The sequence below is a fragment of the Phalacrocorax aristotelis genome, chromosome 1 (assembly GCF_949628215.1).
Source record: "Phalacrocorax aristotelis chromosome 1, bGulAri2.1, whole genome shotgun sequence".
NCBI lineage: Eukaryota > Metazoa > Chordata > Aves > Suliformes > Phalacrocoracidae > Phalacrocorax > Phalacrocorax aristotelis.
The window spans coordinates 149,061,437-149,078,737 of record NC_134276.1 but is presented as its reverse complement, the minus strand read 5'-3'; the positions used below and the strand labels follow the sequence as shown (position 1 = coordinate 149,078,737).

The following is a 17,301-nucleotide window of genomic DNA, read 5'->3' as shown; positions in this document are numbered from 1 at the left end:
TCCCTTCATTTAGTGATCTCTGATAGGTATTATAGAATGTCCTGAGTTGGAGGGAACCAGTGAGGATCATCAAGTCCAACTCCTCATAGATGATGACATGAATTTTGTATTAACTTAAAAGATGCTTGGAGGAAGTACAGAACTTTGTAGCTGGAGCATGGCACATTGGAGACGTCAGTTTGCCTGAAGGTGCCTGTAAGAAAATGTAGGTTTCGTTCCTCAAATCTTTTGCATATTTTCTAGAAAGACCACAATTCTCAATGTGCAGGGAAACTTTTTAAAGTTACAAATGCTCATGTCTGTCTTAATTTTTAATTCCTTCTGTCTTGAGTATCATGTCAAGTGGAGTTTTATTTACAATGAAATGTAAAAGAGGAGGAGTTAGATCTTAACTTAGTATACATTCAGTAAGCTAGCAATTTGAAGTAAGAAAGTGCCTTGGAAGCCACATTGAATACAGGGGCCCAAAATCCAGAAGAAAGTAAGTTTATGATTTGGCTTTGTAGCAGTTGTGGATTGTATATTCTGGGGCGAATCCTGTAAGTCCTTACTTATGCCTCAGCTAGGCAAAATGCCAGTTATTCTCAAGTAATATGCCTGAAATATTACTGGGTAAGGTTGTGGCATAAATTATTTTGGATTTTCTATGCAATAAAGCACTAGAAACTGGAGGTGGTGGCAGCAAGCAAAAAGCAATTTGCTGCAGAGTCAAAAAATACCACATCAACCACAGTGGTATGCACAGCAATTGGGTTTTGCTCCCACTTTAAGTTTGAAAAGTAAGTTTATTTTGTACACTTTTTGCCAGTTTGTCATCTGCCAGGGAAAGAGATTTCTGGGTGAATTTCACTAGGCTTCAGGGAAAGCAGTAAGAAGTAGCATTTATCAGCTAGAAGACTAATTATTGTTTTCTGCCCAGTTACTTATTTTTCCTTCCCTTTTTATGTGAAACTTCTAAATTAAAACAGGTTAAATATACCACACTGCTCTCTGACAGGTCAATGTCAAGTCTATTGTGGATGAAGTAAAACTGCAGAGCATTACAGACTTCACATATTGAGAGAATTACATGCTTTCCCTGGAACATTTCCAACAAGTGCTTTTATCTAAATATAATATATGTTGGAGGAAAATTTGACATTGTTTCAGTAGCTGAAGGTTTTTACCCTTCATGTTAGCGGCCCTGTGTGCAATTTATGCTGAGGTACTCAGAGGCGATTTACCAGAGTTATTTGAATGTGGTTGGAGAATCTGCTTGCATTTCATATTATGAAACAGATCATCAGTTTTCAGCCATGAGGAAAAAAAAAATAGGCGCTTGCATGAGTCATTCTGCCTTTGTGCAGAACGATGCAGTGATGTTACAGACCAGCTCTAACTACGAGGCCCAGGCTTTAGGGCTTGACTCTAAAACCAAGCAACAGTGTTGTTATGTGCAGAAAACTGCAAGAAATGAGACAAAGCATTGGAAATGCTGGGCGTCTACGCAGCTGAAACTTACATTTTCAACAAAAACCAGTAATTTGGGAAGCCAGGATCTGTCCTAGAGGCTTCAGTTTCATGTTCAGCAATGAAATAAAGTCTCTGGCTACTCTTGGCAGGAATTACTTGGTAGTCACAAAGTATTTTTGTCGTCAATATGGAGTCATTTCCCCTTGTGGTTATTGGCTTGCATATCACTTTTTGTACTTCATTCTTCCGTGCGGATTGCTTGCACCTCAGTTTTTTAGAACCAAATCGTTAAAGGGATGACTGTACCTATTCTTTCCTTACCTGTGAAAAAACCTAAATGTCAAAACCATCAAAATGAAAAAAACCACAGAGAAGAATGTACACAAGTTGGACCTCTCAGAAGACCTTGTCACACAAACAAGATAACAATCTCACAGCCAGATCCTTAACCAATGTAAATAATCTAAAGATTTTGCTCAGCTGAAACAAAAATCTGTTGTTGAAATGCACATTGTTTTATCTTTTAGGTATTTTAGGTCGAGGTTTAAAGTAGGAGAAAGGCTTCTAAAGGTATGATAGGAAAGTAAGGGTGCCAAATCTGACAGAAATGTTCTTCTGCTAACCCATTGAATAAGAGGCTACCCAGCAGAAAAATAATAGTCCTTGAACTCTTTGGAGGTATGAAAAATAAGAAAGGATGTTAGAAAAACACAGTATGAAAATTATGTAAATGAGAAGGGAATACATTGAAAGGTGTGTCAGTCTCCTTTATTTTTCCCAGACAACTCTGTGGATATCTGGCTAATTTGCCCACTCAGGAGTGCAGGCTGTGTAGCTCCATAGAATGTATGGGTGAAAAGAGTAAAGATATCTGTAAGAGAGAAATTATGAGCAAAATGAGAAGGCATATACCTTCTGTAAATGGAAGACTGTAGTGTTTAAGTCCAGCAGGTGCCACTATATAATCTAATGTAGCTTTCCATACCTAAGAGATAATGGAATTTCACCAAGTTCTGTCTATAATGAACCCAAGAATTGGAATTTTACTATAATATAACTTCCAAAAATGTATCCATCTTAATGTGGAGATGCACGAGATGGAGGTTCCATCATTTCTTGTATATTTAATCACCCTCACTGGTAAAAATATGTACTTTATTTCCAGTTTTAATTTGCCTGGGTTTAATTTCCAGCCAAGTGGTTAATTTTACCCACTTGTCTTTCCTACATTCAATGTGAAAAAAGTGGTGCATGTCAAATTGAGAAATATGTGAAAAATATGGGTGTTAATAACAGCATTCATGCACAACATTGGACTGAGAACTGTGGTGGCATGTCTGCATGTCTCCAGAATAATCCCCTGTTTTCACTCACTACATCTTTTTGAAACATGAGCATTTTGGACTGAAATTCTGCTTGTTCCCTCATAAAAATGAGTCTTCTTGAGCAGGTCTGAGGAGAATGTTGGCAGGTCTCATTGAATTATGGAGGAATGATTAGAAGAAACAGTTTTTCCAACAACTGCCCCCCACCATTCACCACATTTTTAGATATGACTTGAATGAAATACAGCTGATATTTGACACGCAATGCCTGACAGAGGCATAATCCTCTGGAAGCATGTGCATTTGTTATGTTTTTCTGAGATGAAGATTGATCAGTTGTTTATATCCACGTTTTGAAGTGTGCCTATCATAACACAGAATAAATGAACAATAAAAAAAATTAAAAACATATGTGATCATAAATATAAGGGGACTGAATAGCAACAGTGACACAAAGAGCACTCCCCAGTGGGTATTACAACAGAGTTCATCCTCACCACACCCATCCTTTCAGGAAAAGCCTGGGTAAATAGAAAGGCTGTCTAAGAGTGCAGAAGGGCAACAAATTCAGCTTCTATAGACTGAGTCTGGCAGTGAAATTTGTCATCAAAGATGTTTTACTGACCTCCCCTGTCTGCCACCAATTTGGAGATGTGCAAGTCAATGGATGTCGCTTCAGCTGCTGTGGTGTTAGGTAATGAAGGGTGATGGTCTTAGAAGTAGGTTAGATTGCAAGTGGAGGTGCAGCAGTTTGATACAGGATGAATGATCTCATTGCTTGGGGTGGACCACAGGGAAAATTAATCTGTAATAGATGTAAAGGCTTCTAGATAACAGTGTTGTGTGGGAGAGAGCTTGCTGAAGAGGTACAGTTGCATCTAATTGAGGTACATTTTGGGAGGGTGGTGCTATAGAGGCAAGGTGTTTTTACAGGTGGGAGAAAGGGAGGACAGACTGGCATCTGAGTGCATCATGGGGGAAAGAAGAGGCAGATATGGGCTGCCTGTTTAAATTAAAAATCTAGGCTTAAAGACTTTCATTCTATTTGAAAATTTTTGACATATTTCTGATGACCTTGAGGCGGAGTCAAAGCTCAGATCCACAGCTCTTCTTTCTCCCTGCTTCCTCTAGAATGGTATGGTTGTCCAGCTTAAATTAGTCATTGGTTTTTAACCACCCCTGTGAAAAATCAAAAATAATTTAGATTCATCATGTTTAGTCTATGACTCACTGAGGGCAAGTAGTGCTACAAATTACTAAGTTTCTCTTTAATCAGAATACACACTGTTTAGAACAGGGACCAGGTCTTCCCCTGTCTTTATAACATGCCTACTGTAGCAATCCCTTGAGCTTGATCAGGAAATTTCAGTGCTGTCATAATTCACACAATAAATAATAACATGGTAGTACTGGGCAAGAAACTTTAAAACCAAAGTGCCTCAGATAATGTCTGAACTGATTTGCGGTTTCAAGTGGAAACCAGTTAAAGCTGAATTGTATGAAATGGTTTCAGCCCCATAATCATTCTAGCTATTACCAGGTTTCTTCCAGGGTTATAACTTTTTTTAAACGCAGTGTTTGACATAAAATAGAGAGGGTACTGAATCTCTCTGAAGTTCTGAGGCAGATGGCCTCATCGCCTACATTCCAAATCCAGCAGAGTTATTTTCTACTCTAGGCTGTAGCGTCCCTCCATTCAGTCTGCAGGTAATGTTTTAGACTTACTCAGATAATCAGGAGATTTGTTTTTGACTTCAGCAGATTTGGGATTTCAGTCCTGGAGGTATAAGTCTGTCCTACCCGCTCAACAGGGCAGAATCTCTGTTGTTACTTGTTATCCCAACCTAGCGTGGTGGGAAATGTCCTCACACACATGAGATGCTCAGTCTCCTGTACTTGAGTTGTGCTGCATGGGAAGTATGACAGATTCAGCACTAATGCTTTACTAGAACAACTTACCAATAGCGCACAGAGCTTACACTGTTTTTTCTCATGCCAGAAACACAGAGAAGGTAACAGGAGAAGCAGTCAACACACTGCTATTTTTTTTTTTTTCAGTTGACATTTAGACCAGAGCTTGTTATCTTTGGTAACAAGGTGTAGGATGGTTTCTAAGTCGTCATCTATTCATCTGAATATTTAATAAAAGGTGTCACGTATCAGAAGGCTTGGCATACTTCTTTGAGATCACGCTGTGCTGCGCTCTTATTGGCTGACATAGCTGGAATGGCTAACTGTAGAGAGACTTGCCTGCAAAGACTTTGAGCAGTTATGCAGAAGGTGACAAATGGATATAAGGTTAGTTTAATTTAGTTGTGGGGTGCATATGCATGCTGGGCAGCAAGGCTGTCCTCCAAGGGTGGAGAAACAACACAGGCCAGCGTGGATCATCAGATTTCATCTGTTTGATATATAGAGCTGAAATCTTGGAGTCATACTTTTTTATTATTTCTTTGCTCTTGGTCTGAAGAATGTCAAAAGGTGTAGGCAAGTGGAAGATAAGCTCTGAAGAGCTCCCAAACTGATTTTGCTTGTGACGGGTAGCTAAGGAGAGCTGTAGCAGTGGGAGAGTGAGGATCAGTCTTCCTCCTCCACCTCCTCCACCTCCAGTGGAGGGTGCATGAATTCATGTGCCTGCCTGTGGTTTATTTTCTATGTGAAATTTGCTTGGAACCCTAGGCAGCAGAGGAGGAGACGGCTACTTAGATAACTCAGGAAAAGAGTGTGATGTGTCAGCTGAGTTAAGATGAATGAACTCAGTGCATGAGGTTTGAGAGAACAGTGAGATGAACACTGTAGTCAGAAGAGTGAGTTTTTCATGGGCAGAACTGGTGTTTGACTAACTTACACCATCTTTCCTATGACTGAATTTCTCATGGAAAATCAATGGCAGTTAGGGTGACTAGGTTGGATTGTTTCATAAATAATCCTGCTATCAGCTTCCTCACAGCATGGTCATTAGCCCATTAATTAACATAGCCAGCCCGAACCTGCATTTTCAGCCTACTCTACTATCAGTCTGTGGTGGCTACCAAGGTCTACTCCAGCAAATCTTATCTCCAAAGCAAGCAAAACAGCCTGTAGAAGTACGACTGGGAAGTAGCATTAACATAACTATAAAGAAAATATAAAGATCTGTAAAATATTGTTGTCGGTTGTTGATACAACGATTTACAGATTACTGGGAATGTTTCATGCATCCATGCTGGTGAACAAAACCGAATGCTTAAGGTGATCCTTATGGGTGGAGCCCTTATCTGGTGAACTTGCTTTCTGTAGCAAGCCGCTGTGATATGCAGTGAGGCAGCGGATATTCTTAAAAGGATATTGAGAGAGATTTTCAACTTTCTTAACAGATGATCTATGGATAAATGTCCAAAGACAGGAAGTAGATATCTGTTCTTATTTAATGGGTACCATTTGGTGGGATTTTTTGCTTAGGGAATGTTTTTTTCTTTCCTTTTTTAGGTTTTCTGAGCAACTGGTAGTTTTAAAAAGGCATTCTAAAGAGGCTTTTAAAAGCAGTTTTTCTCCTTACTGTGTAGGAGTGTTCTCTGTGGGTACAGAGTGTAGGATAAGCTACTTCATACCCCTGTGGTCTCACTGCAAAGACAAATCCTGAGCCATAGGTACTGGGAATCAACTCAGTCATGGCTATTATTCAGCTTCCACAGGCTGAGAGTGGCATGCCCTCTCCTGTGCTCTTGTATTTGGAGTTCAGAGCTAAAAAGATCATAGGCTTCTTGCAGCCAGAACGTCTTGCTAACAAGAGGGCTTTCTGTGGTCAGTTTGCTCGTGCAGTTTTATTACAGAGAGTCTCTTTCTTCTGCATTGTTTTATTATTGTATTTATATTCTTTCTGTTCTAGACCTAAATGAAATGTTGATCCCCCTTTAAATTGCTTACAAATGACAGGAAGTGTTTTTTCTTGTCTTCCCTGGTCACCTCTAGTGCTTTTAATTAGTTTCCTTCCTTTCTTCCTCTTTTCCCTACTGTGATCGTTCATGGCCGTGCTGTTCATGCTTTTCACCCTCTTTGAGAGAAGCTGTTTCTACAAAGAAAAGGTTGCAAGCTCTTGAAGTGGAGCATGAAAGCAGCAAACCAAATCCTTCATGCACTTAGACCAAGAAAGGTTGTGTGGAATGAAATTGTTGTTCCAGGTCTGGCAAGTGGCTCAGCTGTGTTGGGTTTTTAACTTCCATTTTTAATTTTTAAGGCAAAACTGGGATGATTCAGTCTCTGCTGAACCTGTACTTCCTCACTTCTTTCAGAAAAAGAGAAAAGCAGGACCAGTACAAGGTGATGGGAGAGGCTGGGACCCAGAGTCCAATTTGTGACTTAATCAAAATGTTTTAGCTGCTTTTAATGTTAAAATATGCCTTGAATATAAGTTTCACTATGCCTGGTTTTACTCAGAGCAGAGCTCCTTTTTTCTCTACCTGCATTTCTGTACAGCTAACTTAAATGGGTGACTACATAAGGAAGGATTACTTCTTAACTATCATGTATCAGATCATTGCTGGAAGTGAAGTAGATGAATGTCCTGACCGGGTCTGGCACACGTTAGCTTCCTATTTCACTTTCCCTGTGCAAAAAGATAACAGGAATGCAGACCTTTCCCTTTATCTCACACAGTAACTGCATCTCAGCAAAGATTTGAATGGACTGCAGGATTATTAGGGTTGTAATGTCTTGCTTTCCTTTTCAAGTAGGATGAAACTAAATGTAATCATCTGTTTGGCTAGATGAACACAGTGGGTTCTCAGCCATAGGCTTTCATCATAGCAGCAATCTTGTATGATTTGGCCTGGCAGGGCTCTGGGCTGACAAAAATTTTGTGGGTGTCAGATGTTTGGCACTCAGAACTGAGCACTGAGAGCCGTTGTCATACTTGTGCCTCTCTGATTTTTAGTCTGTCAGTTTTAGAATACTGTCACCATTTTAAGCATGTTCTTTTTGGAGGAGGCTAATGAAAAGCTGCTTGGCTATGTCCAGTTTCAGTTACATGGGCTTGAGCGATGGTCCGCTCAAATGCTGTTGTGTGCATACTGGCAAGATCATGGTGCAGTCTAGCAGGATGTTTGCTCAGTTGTGAGCTGGGCTTTTATGGTCTTGGTATTTTCTAGGAGCACACTGTCAGTATGGTGAGGCTGCTGCCTTCACTATGACTATTTTGTAAAGTTCCTTTCTGAAAAAGAAAACAAAACTTGACAGCATCTCGATAGCTTATTTTCTAAATAGCGTATGGAGCAGCCACTGCAGCCATGCTTACTGTGCTCTGATCAACAGCTTTTTGTAATTTTTCAGTCACAGTGTCCAATATGCTACAGCTGCCTTTTTTTTTCATATCCCTAACGCTCTGTTGCAGGCTGTCTTACCAAAGAAATGACGATGATGAGGAAGAAGCCGCCAGAGAACGTCGCCGACGGGCTCGACAGGAGAGGCTGCGACAAAAGGAAGAAGGTGATCTATCAGGAGAAATAACAGAGAAATCAGAAGTTAATGCTCAAAACAGGTAAACATCTGATGTTATTTACTAACAAGTCAACAGTAATATTTGTTCAGAGTGGAGAAGTATCTTGAAGGGGCCCGTTTTGCTACGTAAATTTTAAACACCAGGTTTGGCCATCCTTGCTCTGAAGAGGGCCTAACACTGTGAGGAGTGCCACTGGCTGTGTCTACACAGTGGGGTGGGAACATGACCGAAGCTGGGCTTAAGGCCATGCTCATAACCCATTCCTCAGGGCTGTCTGTGAGGTAACTCAGCTGGGGCTCGTGGAAGGAAATACACCTGATGCATCCTGCTGTCAGATTCCCTCAGGCATGACTGCCTCTGGCCTCACAAACCTCCACATCTTTTGTCCTGCTTATAGGGGCCATGGTGTCATGGGGCCAAGGCACATGGGATTGGTGGGGACCCAGGCCTCAAGGTGCAGCTGAAACATGCCTGCAAGGTGCTGGGCGTTAGTGCTAGACCTCAGCCCTCATCTGGTATTTTTAGGGTTGTACAGCTATAAACAGCAGAAAAGCTTGTGGAGAGAGGTGCCACGTGTCATGTGTTGAGTGGGCAGAGCTGGGCTTCCAGTCTGTCCATCACTTATTCAGTTTCACGTAGTCACAAAGAATATATCCAGATTTCCAGTAGTCATAACAGAATTGACAGAAAAGACCAGAAATAGACATTGTGGTATGAAGCTAATAGATACTGAGCACAAGTAGCATTCTATGAAAGACAAGGAGAATGGATATACATAGGAAAACGGCAACATTTCTGATTGTAGATTATAATTTTTTTTCTACAATGGGAGGGGGGGGAAGCTAAAAAGAGGGAAGAAACCTGCACGCAGGAGAATTATACAGCTGGATTTTGAAGGAGTCAAAAAAAACTCCAGGGACTGAGAGCAAGATCCAGTCCTGATACCTGCTGGTGTTGAATAGCATGTCTTAAATTAGGTGCTCTGCTCACTCCGTTTTCTAACACATTATTGTCCCTGTACAGACAGTCTTAAGCTCACTGCACCCTTAATTGCCAGGCTATCACATTATGGACTGTATCTGTAGATGTTGTTGCTGAACAGGAGTAGCTTCTTGTTGCTAGAGAAGTTCACTTAAGTCAGAAAGTATCTTGCTTGAGTAGCATCTTGAAAAATTTTGCCTGGTGGTAAGACTGTGCATAAGACATGTATGCCTCAGGCCAAGCTGAAGAGGGCCTTAAAGCAAGCTAAGGTCTTCCAAGTATTCTGCTGCAGGGTGTAGAGGGGGAGGATGAATTTTTCAGTGTTGTTCATTTTGCAGCTGCTCGAAGCATCAGGGACTGTTCCAGTGCCTACTGAGGTCAGTAAGGCTCCCGGGGACTTCAGTGGCTGTTGGAGCTTGCCGAGAAGGGAACCTTCCCAGGCTCTGATATTGTGAAACACCACATTCCTATACATGTAGAAATGCCAAAATTAATCCCTGGAACCATTCTACTAAATCTTGAAGTATGCAACCTGTTGTGTTCTCAAACCATGGAATGATATTGCAGCAAGCTTTTTTTTTTTCTAGAAACAGGTGCATACGTTGTTAGAAAGTTTGTTGTTTTTTTTTTTAATGCAAAATTGTCACTTTTATGTAGTGTGGCAGAAGAGGAAACCAAGCCTACTACAACCACAGGGGGAACAGATGATGAAGCTGCGCTGCTGGAGAGACTGGCAAGACGGGAGGAGAGACGCCAAAAACGTCTACAGGAAGCCCTGGAACGTCAAAAGGAATTTGACCCCACGATCACAGATGGGAACTTGTCACTGCCCAGCAGGAGGGAAGTAAACAATGTGGAAGAAAACGAGACCACAGGGAAAGAGGAAAAGGCTGAAACACGCCGAGGACGGTATGAGATTGAGGAAACAGAAACAGTTACCAAATCATACCAAAGGAACAACTGGAGGCAAGATGGGGAAGAGGAGGAAAAAAAAGAAGAAAAAGACAAGGAGGAGGTACAGGAGGAGAAGCCAAACCAGGTCCCCATAGAGGAAAATCAGGTAGATGTGACAGCAGAAAAATCCGTAAATAAAGAAGATGTACTAGAAACAAAAAATCTAGATATAAATGCAGAGGAACATAAAGTAGAGAATGATACAAATGCTGTGCCAGAAGGGGAGCAGAGTATAACTGATGCTATAGATAAAGAGAAGCTTAGGGATGAAGAAAAGGCAGAGGAAGAAAGGAAGCAAGCAGAAGAAAGGGAGAGGTTAAAAGCAGAGGAGGAAAAAAGGGCAGCTGAGGAAAAGCAGAAAGCAGAGGAGGAAAAAAGGGCAGCTGAGGAAAGAGAGAAGGCTAAGGCAGAGGAGGAAAAGAGGGCAGCTGAGGAAAGAGCAAGGGCTAAGGCAGAGGAGGAGAAGAGAGCAGCTGAGGAAAGAGCGAGGGCTAAGGCAGAGGAGGAAAAAAGAGCAGCTGAGGAAAGAGCGAGGGCTAAGGCAGAAGAGGAAAAAAGAGCAGCTGAAGAAAAGGCTAAGCTAGAAGCAGAGAAATTAAAGGAAAAACAAAAGATGGAAGAAAAGAAAATAGAAGATAAACAGGTAAAACAGAAGAAATTACAAGAGGAAAAACCTCAAGCAGCTTTCCTAAGAAAACAGGTACAGTAAACATTTTGCACCAAAATAAGACACCTGTGGTTTGTGAGAAATGTAATGCAAGAAAAAAAAGATTGAATTGGAATTTCCTCACAGATCTATTCCTGCATTGAAATGACTAATACTTGTGCTCTTTCCCTTGCACTCTTTTTAAAAATAAAGCTCCTTACTTCTGCTTACCAATAATGCAGCGCACAACGTGCCTGACCTCACTCCATTGTTCAAAGAAAACCTTGCATGTTCAGACCTCTGCATGTTTTTTTGCTGCCTCTTTTTCTCAGCCGCTATAAACTGGCCTAAAGCAGTAACACATGAGGTGAAGGCAGACACATCTTGGCACAAAATATTATGAGCACCTGGTAAACTGTGTGAGGAACGTGTGTGTTAAATGCAATCACAAGAGAGGGGCTTTTTGCTGGGACATGTGAGCATGATGCCACACAAGAAGGACCCAGATGGGGAAATGGGAGCATTTGGAGAGGGTGGAGGGGAGCACAACTGCACATGTAGATGTGGGCACAGCAACATATGATGGAGATGTGGCTGCACACAGGATTGGTACATGAACACAGTGTGGAGAAGCAAAAATGCAAACAGATGCAATGTTTTTGTATTAAAAAATTATTGAAAACCCAAAAACAAAGGGGGAAGAAAAAGAGGTTAAAGTGGAAGCTAAAAAGGAAAAGTTACCAGATGAGAAGCTCCGACCTACCTCCAAAAAAGATCAGGTAACTTGTAAAGCATTGATTTAGAAGTTGTAGGGAAACTTGGGATAGGAAAGTAAATAAGAGACCTATAATTGAAAGTTGCTTGTTCAGCAAAGTACTTAAGCATATGCTTCACTTCAAGGATGTGGGTAATCTGCTGAAATAAATAGGGATGAAGCTACTTACGTGCTTAAATGAAGTAAATGCTTAAGTATTTTGTTCTTTTGGGGCTTTAGAACCTGTCTGTCTTAGAACAAATATTTCAGGAAACTCAGTTGTGTCAATAATGCAAGGATGGTTTGCACCCTAGGGATTAATTTTTCAGCACTGTGTCAACTAATCACCCTTCCCTGGTTTCCTCCCACTTTACTGTGAACTTTTTCCCTGTGACTGAGACCTACTCTTACAATAATAATATAATTAATAATAATAATAATAATCATCATCATCATCTAGGCCCTTTGGCCACCTGACTGCCTTAACTAATGATTTACCCCCAAATTGCAATGCCCCATGATATAAACCATGCATACCCAAGATTCTTTTTTGTTTTAAAGAGAAAACCTACAAAATTTACTGCATTGCATTTCCACTGTAAACACAGGAGCTGGTGCCATGGTGTTTTACTGTATGGTAAGTAAGATTTGGGGACCCTTTACCCTTCAGGTTACAGGTGGACACAGGGAGCCACGCTTAATGTTGTATAACAACTCTGCTTTTAATTCGATGCAGCAAGTATCAAAATACCACCTGATTCTAATCAGACATTGAGACTGGTCTGGGCCTTGGAGGTTTATACGTATTTGGGTCCAACCACATCTGTGTGGCTTAAAGGGAGCCACAGCACAGAGATCTAGTAACAGGCAACTTTCCATTTGTCCAACTGCTTGGGAGGATTGAGGATTTTAGAGGGACTGGTTCAAAGCCCTTAGCTGTTGGATTAATCTGGAACATGCTGTAGATGCTTAGCTTGCTCTCAGAAAGTGATGAGGCAAATTGTATCACAAGTTTTTATGTCCACTGGCCTGGCTTGATCATCCAAGGTATCATATTTTTAGTAAGGTACATGTGAGAGAGAAAAGGCAAATGAAACGATGAAGATGATTAGAAGAAAGGTTCCTAATGAATAGGGAGAGAGATTGGCAATAGTGGAATAAGTTACTCTAGAAAGGGGAAGAGTTAAATGACACCTAATGGCGATGCTTCAGAATAGTGCACTAGGAAAACTAAACAATCACTCTAATCTAAATTAATCCAATTGCTAAAGCAGAGGAAAAAGCGGCGTGAAAAATAAGGGATGGGTTATATAAGAGTTCTTATAATACAGAATTGACTTGTAATACTCAGTGTTGCACACAATCTTTAAATATTACAAATAAATATAAAAAAGAAGCTGTAACTGACCACAAATATTGATTGGGGGGTGGGAGGGACAACTGGATGGACTTGAGACACAATCGTCCTGCTTGTGGTTTATGTGGAGCTCACTTAACTCTCACTGGAGCTCTCATCATGCTTTTAGACCATAGGCACAGGCCTAGATTATTCCAGGAAATTGGTAAGACTTTTAAAAGTGACTTACGATTTTAGTGCATCCATTTTTGGATGCTCAAGATGAGACAGTTTGAGACAGTCACACTTCTAGCAGAATGCTGAATATCCATCCACTGAGAGGTAAATCTTTTGCATGTGTATCAAGCTGTGCAGTTTCTCAGTTTTGAAAATCTCAGTTGCTTCTTGGCTTGTGAAGAAAAATTTACAATCTCAGACTCCAAACCAAGTCAAGATCAGGCTCCCATCTCCACTCCTTCTCACCCTTCGAGAATGTAAAAACTCAGCGAGGCCTACTTCTGAACCATATATGCATTTAAGAGGTTGGCAGTGTATCATGAACAAGACCCTGAAGGAATACAGCGTATCTGCATAATCAGATTTTGGTTTTGCAGTTGTGCAACATGAGTACACGTCCTTTCTTAATGTGACAAAAATCTGGCTCCCAAAGCTCAGGTTTTGATCAAATTAGTAAGTAAAATCTGCCTCCTTTTCTGAACTGCCCCACAATTTTTGGTTCTCAAAAGTGGCCTGGAAAGTTCATAAGAACAGGCTTTCTCATGATGTGAGACTCCTGGTATTTCCTGCTTCCAGTTTGGCTAGACATTCTGCAACAGTTGCTTTTCTCATGGTATTTGGGTATGGTAGTTGGCGTTAAATGGAAGCCCTAGACCCAGATGCCCACAGCTTTTAAGTCACCAAGTAACTGAGCCCAAAAAAGGAATCTATTTGCTACATGGTCCCAACCTCAGTATCTGATTCACTGCAGTCTGAAGGTGTTCAAACTCTAGATTTTGAAATCTCAGCTCTCAAATATCAGTATAACACCCTAACAGGAAAGAAGCTGTGTAGAGAAAGATTAAAATACAAATAAACAAAACTGGAAACTAGCTAAACATGCTTTTGGTTGTGTTCTATCTTGACTTGGTGGTCAAGATTTGTTAAAGCATGTTTTCAGTTTGGGTAATACCACCTGTCTTCTCCAACTGGGGTCGGTGTAGTCCTTTTTACTGAATTCAGCAGAAGTTGAATTAACCTGTAATTTAGGGAAGCACTGAGACAAGAGAAAGTACTGTTTCTGTTGCCTGCCTTTGGAATGGTTTCTGCTTCTGTGCTAATCAATCTCTGTTTTGGCATTAAAATTAGTAGGAGAAGGATTGGCCCCAAAAGATATGAAATGTTTCTGTAATACCATGTTTTATCATCTTTTTGAATAAAGAGGCCAAGCTGTATTGATGGTTTTCTCAAGTGCAGACACATTACCATAAATCCTACTGGCTTCTGAAATGCTATTTCCTAACCTATTAATTTTCAAACTATATTGTTTTAATATTAGTTTTCTCAGCAATTTCAATTAAGATGTAAGAGATATGAACCTCCCCAGTGGACTTCAAAACATCAGACAGCTGGAAGTATTGGCTTTTTAATGAGGCTTAGAAAGGTCTCGATGAAAATCTCAGCAAAGGAAATCCTATGCTCTCAAAATCCCAACACAGACATCCTGGCATGTGAAATCTTGCAACAATCGACATCACTGGTTTCAGTATCACCCTGACTGGGACCAAAGGGTTAGAAGATTGCTAACAGGCAGCAGAGATTTTTTTCTGTGAACATGATCTCTAGCTACAATCTTGTCTAGATTTGGGAGCACCCAAAAGATGTTATTTTCTGATGGCATTCATTAGGCTCAGTGAATAGCCCTGGTTGTCTCAGCCCAGCTCCCAGAAAACAGAAAGCCATTCCTTGAGGCTGCTAGCAATAATGGCCTTGTTTGCTAACAGTCACAGCGTCACGGCCAAAGAATGCACAGTCATGGAAACTGAACTCCCCTCTTGTCTGTCAGGGTGCTTCTGCCAGGTTGTGGCTAAAGCCCATTGGCAGGAGAGGGTGGGGAAAGTCTGTACTGCCGCTGCCTGCTCTCAGGACAGAGCGAATGCCTCTGGGGGTTGTGCCCAACACCCCTCACAACTGGAAAATTTGCTCAAGTAATTTAACCACCCAGTACTCACTTGTAGCCTCTGCCATCCTGGTACTGTCCATCGTACGAGTTTCTGTGAGCAAGCAAACCGGCCTCAGGTAAAGTCAGAGGCTGACTTTGGGGCTTCACTCAGCAGCTTAATACAATGCCTCAGGAGGATCTTGATTTGAAGACTCTGAACTCATCCTTTTTTAGTAGTATTGCACCTCAAGAAGTTCTTTGGTGAGGAAGGATAGAGGTTGGATTTGATTTGATTTGGGAGTGTGTATGTATTAGCTTTTTATTTCAAGGTGCAGCTTGGATTGCCATAAAGGCAGTAGTGTTGCAGACAGGACTGTTATGGAAGTTCTTTTTCTTTCTAGTTAGCAAATGGGATGGCAACAGTCTTCCAAGGGACAAAAGTATTTCTCTTCTAAAGGCCTTCATATGAATTTTTCACAGAAGATATTTCTTGCTTGCTAGCTAGAATCTTCCTCCAATGTGGTAAAACTGGGGAAAAAAATTAAAAAAACATATTTTGGAAGAAAATATTTCATCTGCTGCTGTTGAAATTTTATTTAGGTGGGTAGTCTAACTAGCTGAGTGGGAATAATTCTACCTGAGGATAAAGAACTTAAATGAGTCCATATCCTCCTCCTCTTATCAGCATCTAGCCGTGATTCAGCATGCTGGGATCAGGCCACTCGTGTATTGATAAATACTTCAAGCTCATAGCTCTGAAGGAATACTGGAGAGTGAAATCCATGCACTAAACATACATGATTGCTATTAAGAATTATAGGACAAAGCTTTGTAAAGATAGAAGGAATTTTTGATCTAGTATTTCTGCAGAGAACATTTGCTTCTTCATAGGATTAAATATTCATGTCTGATAACATTATCCATGACTAGCCCCTGGTAGGACCATGCTTTTTGTCAGAGTAAGTTTTACTCTGATATAAAGATAATTTTGTGTTTTGGCCACTCTTCTTGCAATACTGAAGTATCCATCTGCTATGACACTGGAAAGAGCGTTGGACGTTGTAGAAAAAACTTAACAATCGGTGAAGGTGGTGTGTGTTATTTTCATTCCTCCAATGTCCTAAACATTGTACCATGAATGTATCAACAAGCCTAGTCCCTAAGAATTTGCAGCTCAAAATTTTAATAGGGAACTGGTGAATGATGCTGCAGTGGGGAGGAAGAGGGTTGGGGTGCCTCAGTGGGGTGCAGCTGCAGAATGAAACAATGTGGTAACATAGTCCCAAGGCCCCAACAAATTTTCACAGAAGACTGATAATGTTATTCAAGACGTTTTCATCTTGAATTCGGATCAGGACAGCAGAGTGGTGGTTGATCATGATTTAGAGCTTTACAGACTACTTCTGCTATAAAGCACATCAACATTTTGAAGACAGTTGCTTAGTTAATCATTAATACCAAGAAACCTGTGTTCCTTTGCTGTTATTTGGAATGCCTCATTGTGACTTCTTTGTTTTTTTGTTTTTGTTCTATGATTTACGGTATCTCCTGAGCAGGTAAAAGATGACAAGGATAAAGGCAAAGCACCCAAAGAGGAAATTAAAAGTATCTGGGATCGTAAGAAGGGAGTTCCTGAACAAAAGGCGCAGAACGGAGAACGTGAACTCACTTCCCCAAAACTTAAATCTACTGAGAATGCTTTTGGGTAAGGTCCAAACGAACTCTGGGCTTGCTTATGTTATAGCAGAGCAGGGGGTCACCTCTGGGTCTCTTGGATAGCCTTGTAGCAGCTGCGTAGAAGACTTTGGGCAACATCAGGAGAGGCTCTAACATTCATTGGGTTGTAGGTATGAATTAAGGCTCTTGGCCTATTTTCTAATGAACTGCCCCCACATTGTTGCAGTACAAAACGAAGTATAGAAAGCAGATGTAAATAAGAGTCTTGCTCCCTCAGTAGAGACGAGTGCCTTATTTTTGCACTGCTGGGGTTTCCCCTCCCTGAAGGACATTTATTTCTAATATCTACACAGAGGCCAGTAAGGACCACAGCCCAGATTTTGTGTTGTCTGATTTTTAAGTCAGATCTCAACCTTTACTGACATAACCTATTTCCAGTTACCCACCTGCTTTTAATCAGACTCTACATATCAGTATGGAGCACAATCCAGTTGGTAACTGTTGAAAGAGCTTCTCTCTTGATTTCAAGGCAAACCTTGAAA

General features: G+C 40.9%; 1 protein-coding gene across 16 annotated transcripts in view; it reads left to right on the top strand.

Annotated features, from left to right (window-relative positions):
* The window catches only part of CALD1 (caldesmon 1), a 209,596-nt gene that overhangs the window by 169,148 nt on the left and 23,147 nt on the right, over positions 1–17,301 (top strand). For 8 of the 16 annotated variants that reach the window (XM_075115301.1, XM_075115325.1, XM_075115310.1 and 5 more), the window contains 4 exons: positions 8,146–8,292; positions 9,892–10,888; positions 11,530–11,613; positions 16,639–16,787. In XM_075115301.1, the coding sequence (XP_074971402.1) occupies positions 8,146–8,292; positions 9,892–10,888; positions 11,530–11,613; positions 16,639–16,787 (1,377 nt within the window). The remainder of the gene's footprint in view (positions 1–8,145; positions 8,293–9,891; positions 10,889–11,529; positions 11,614–16,638; positions 16,788–17,301) is intronic. The other 8 variants (XM_075115396.1, XM_075115367.1, XM_075115376.1 and 5 more) reach the window with 1 other exon arrangement.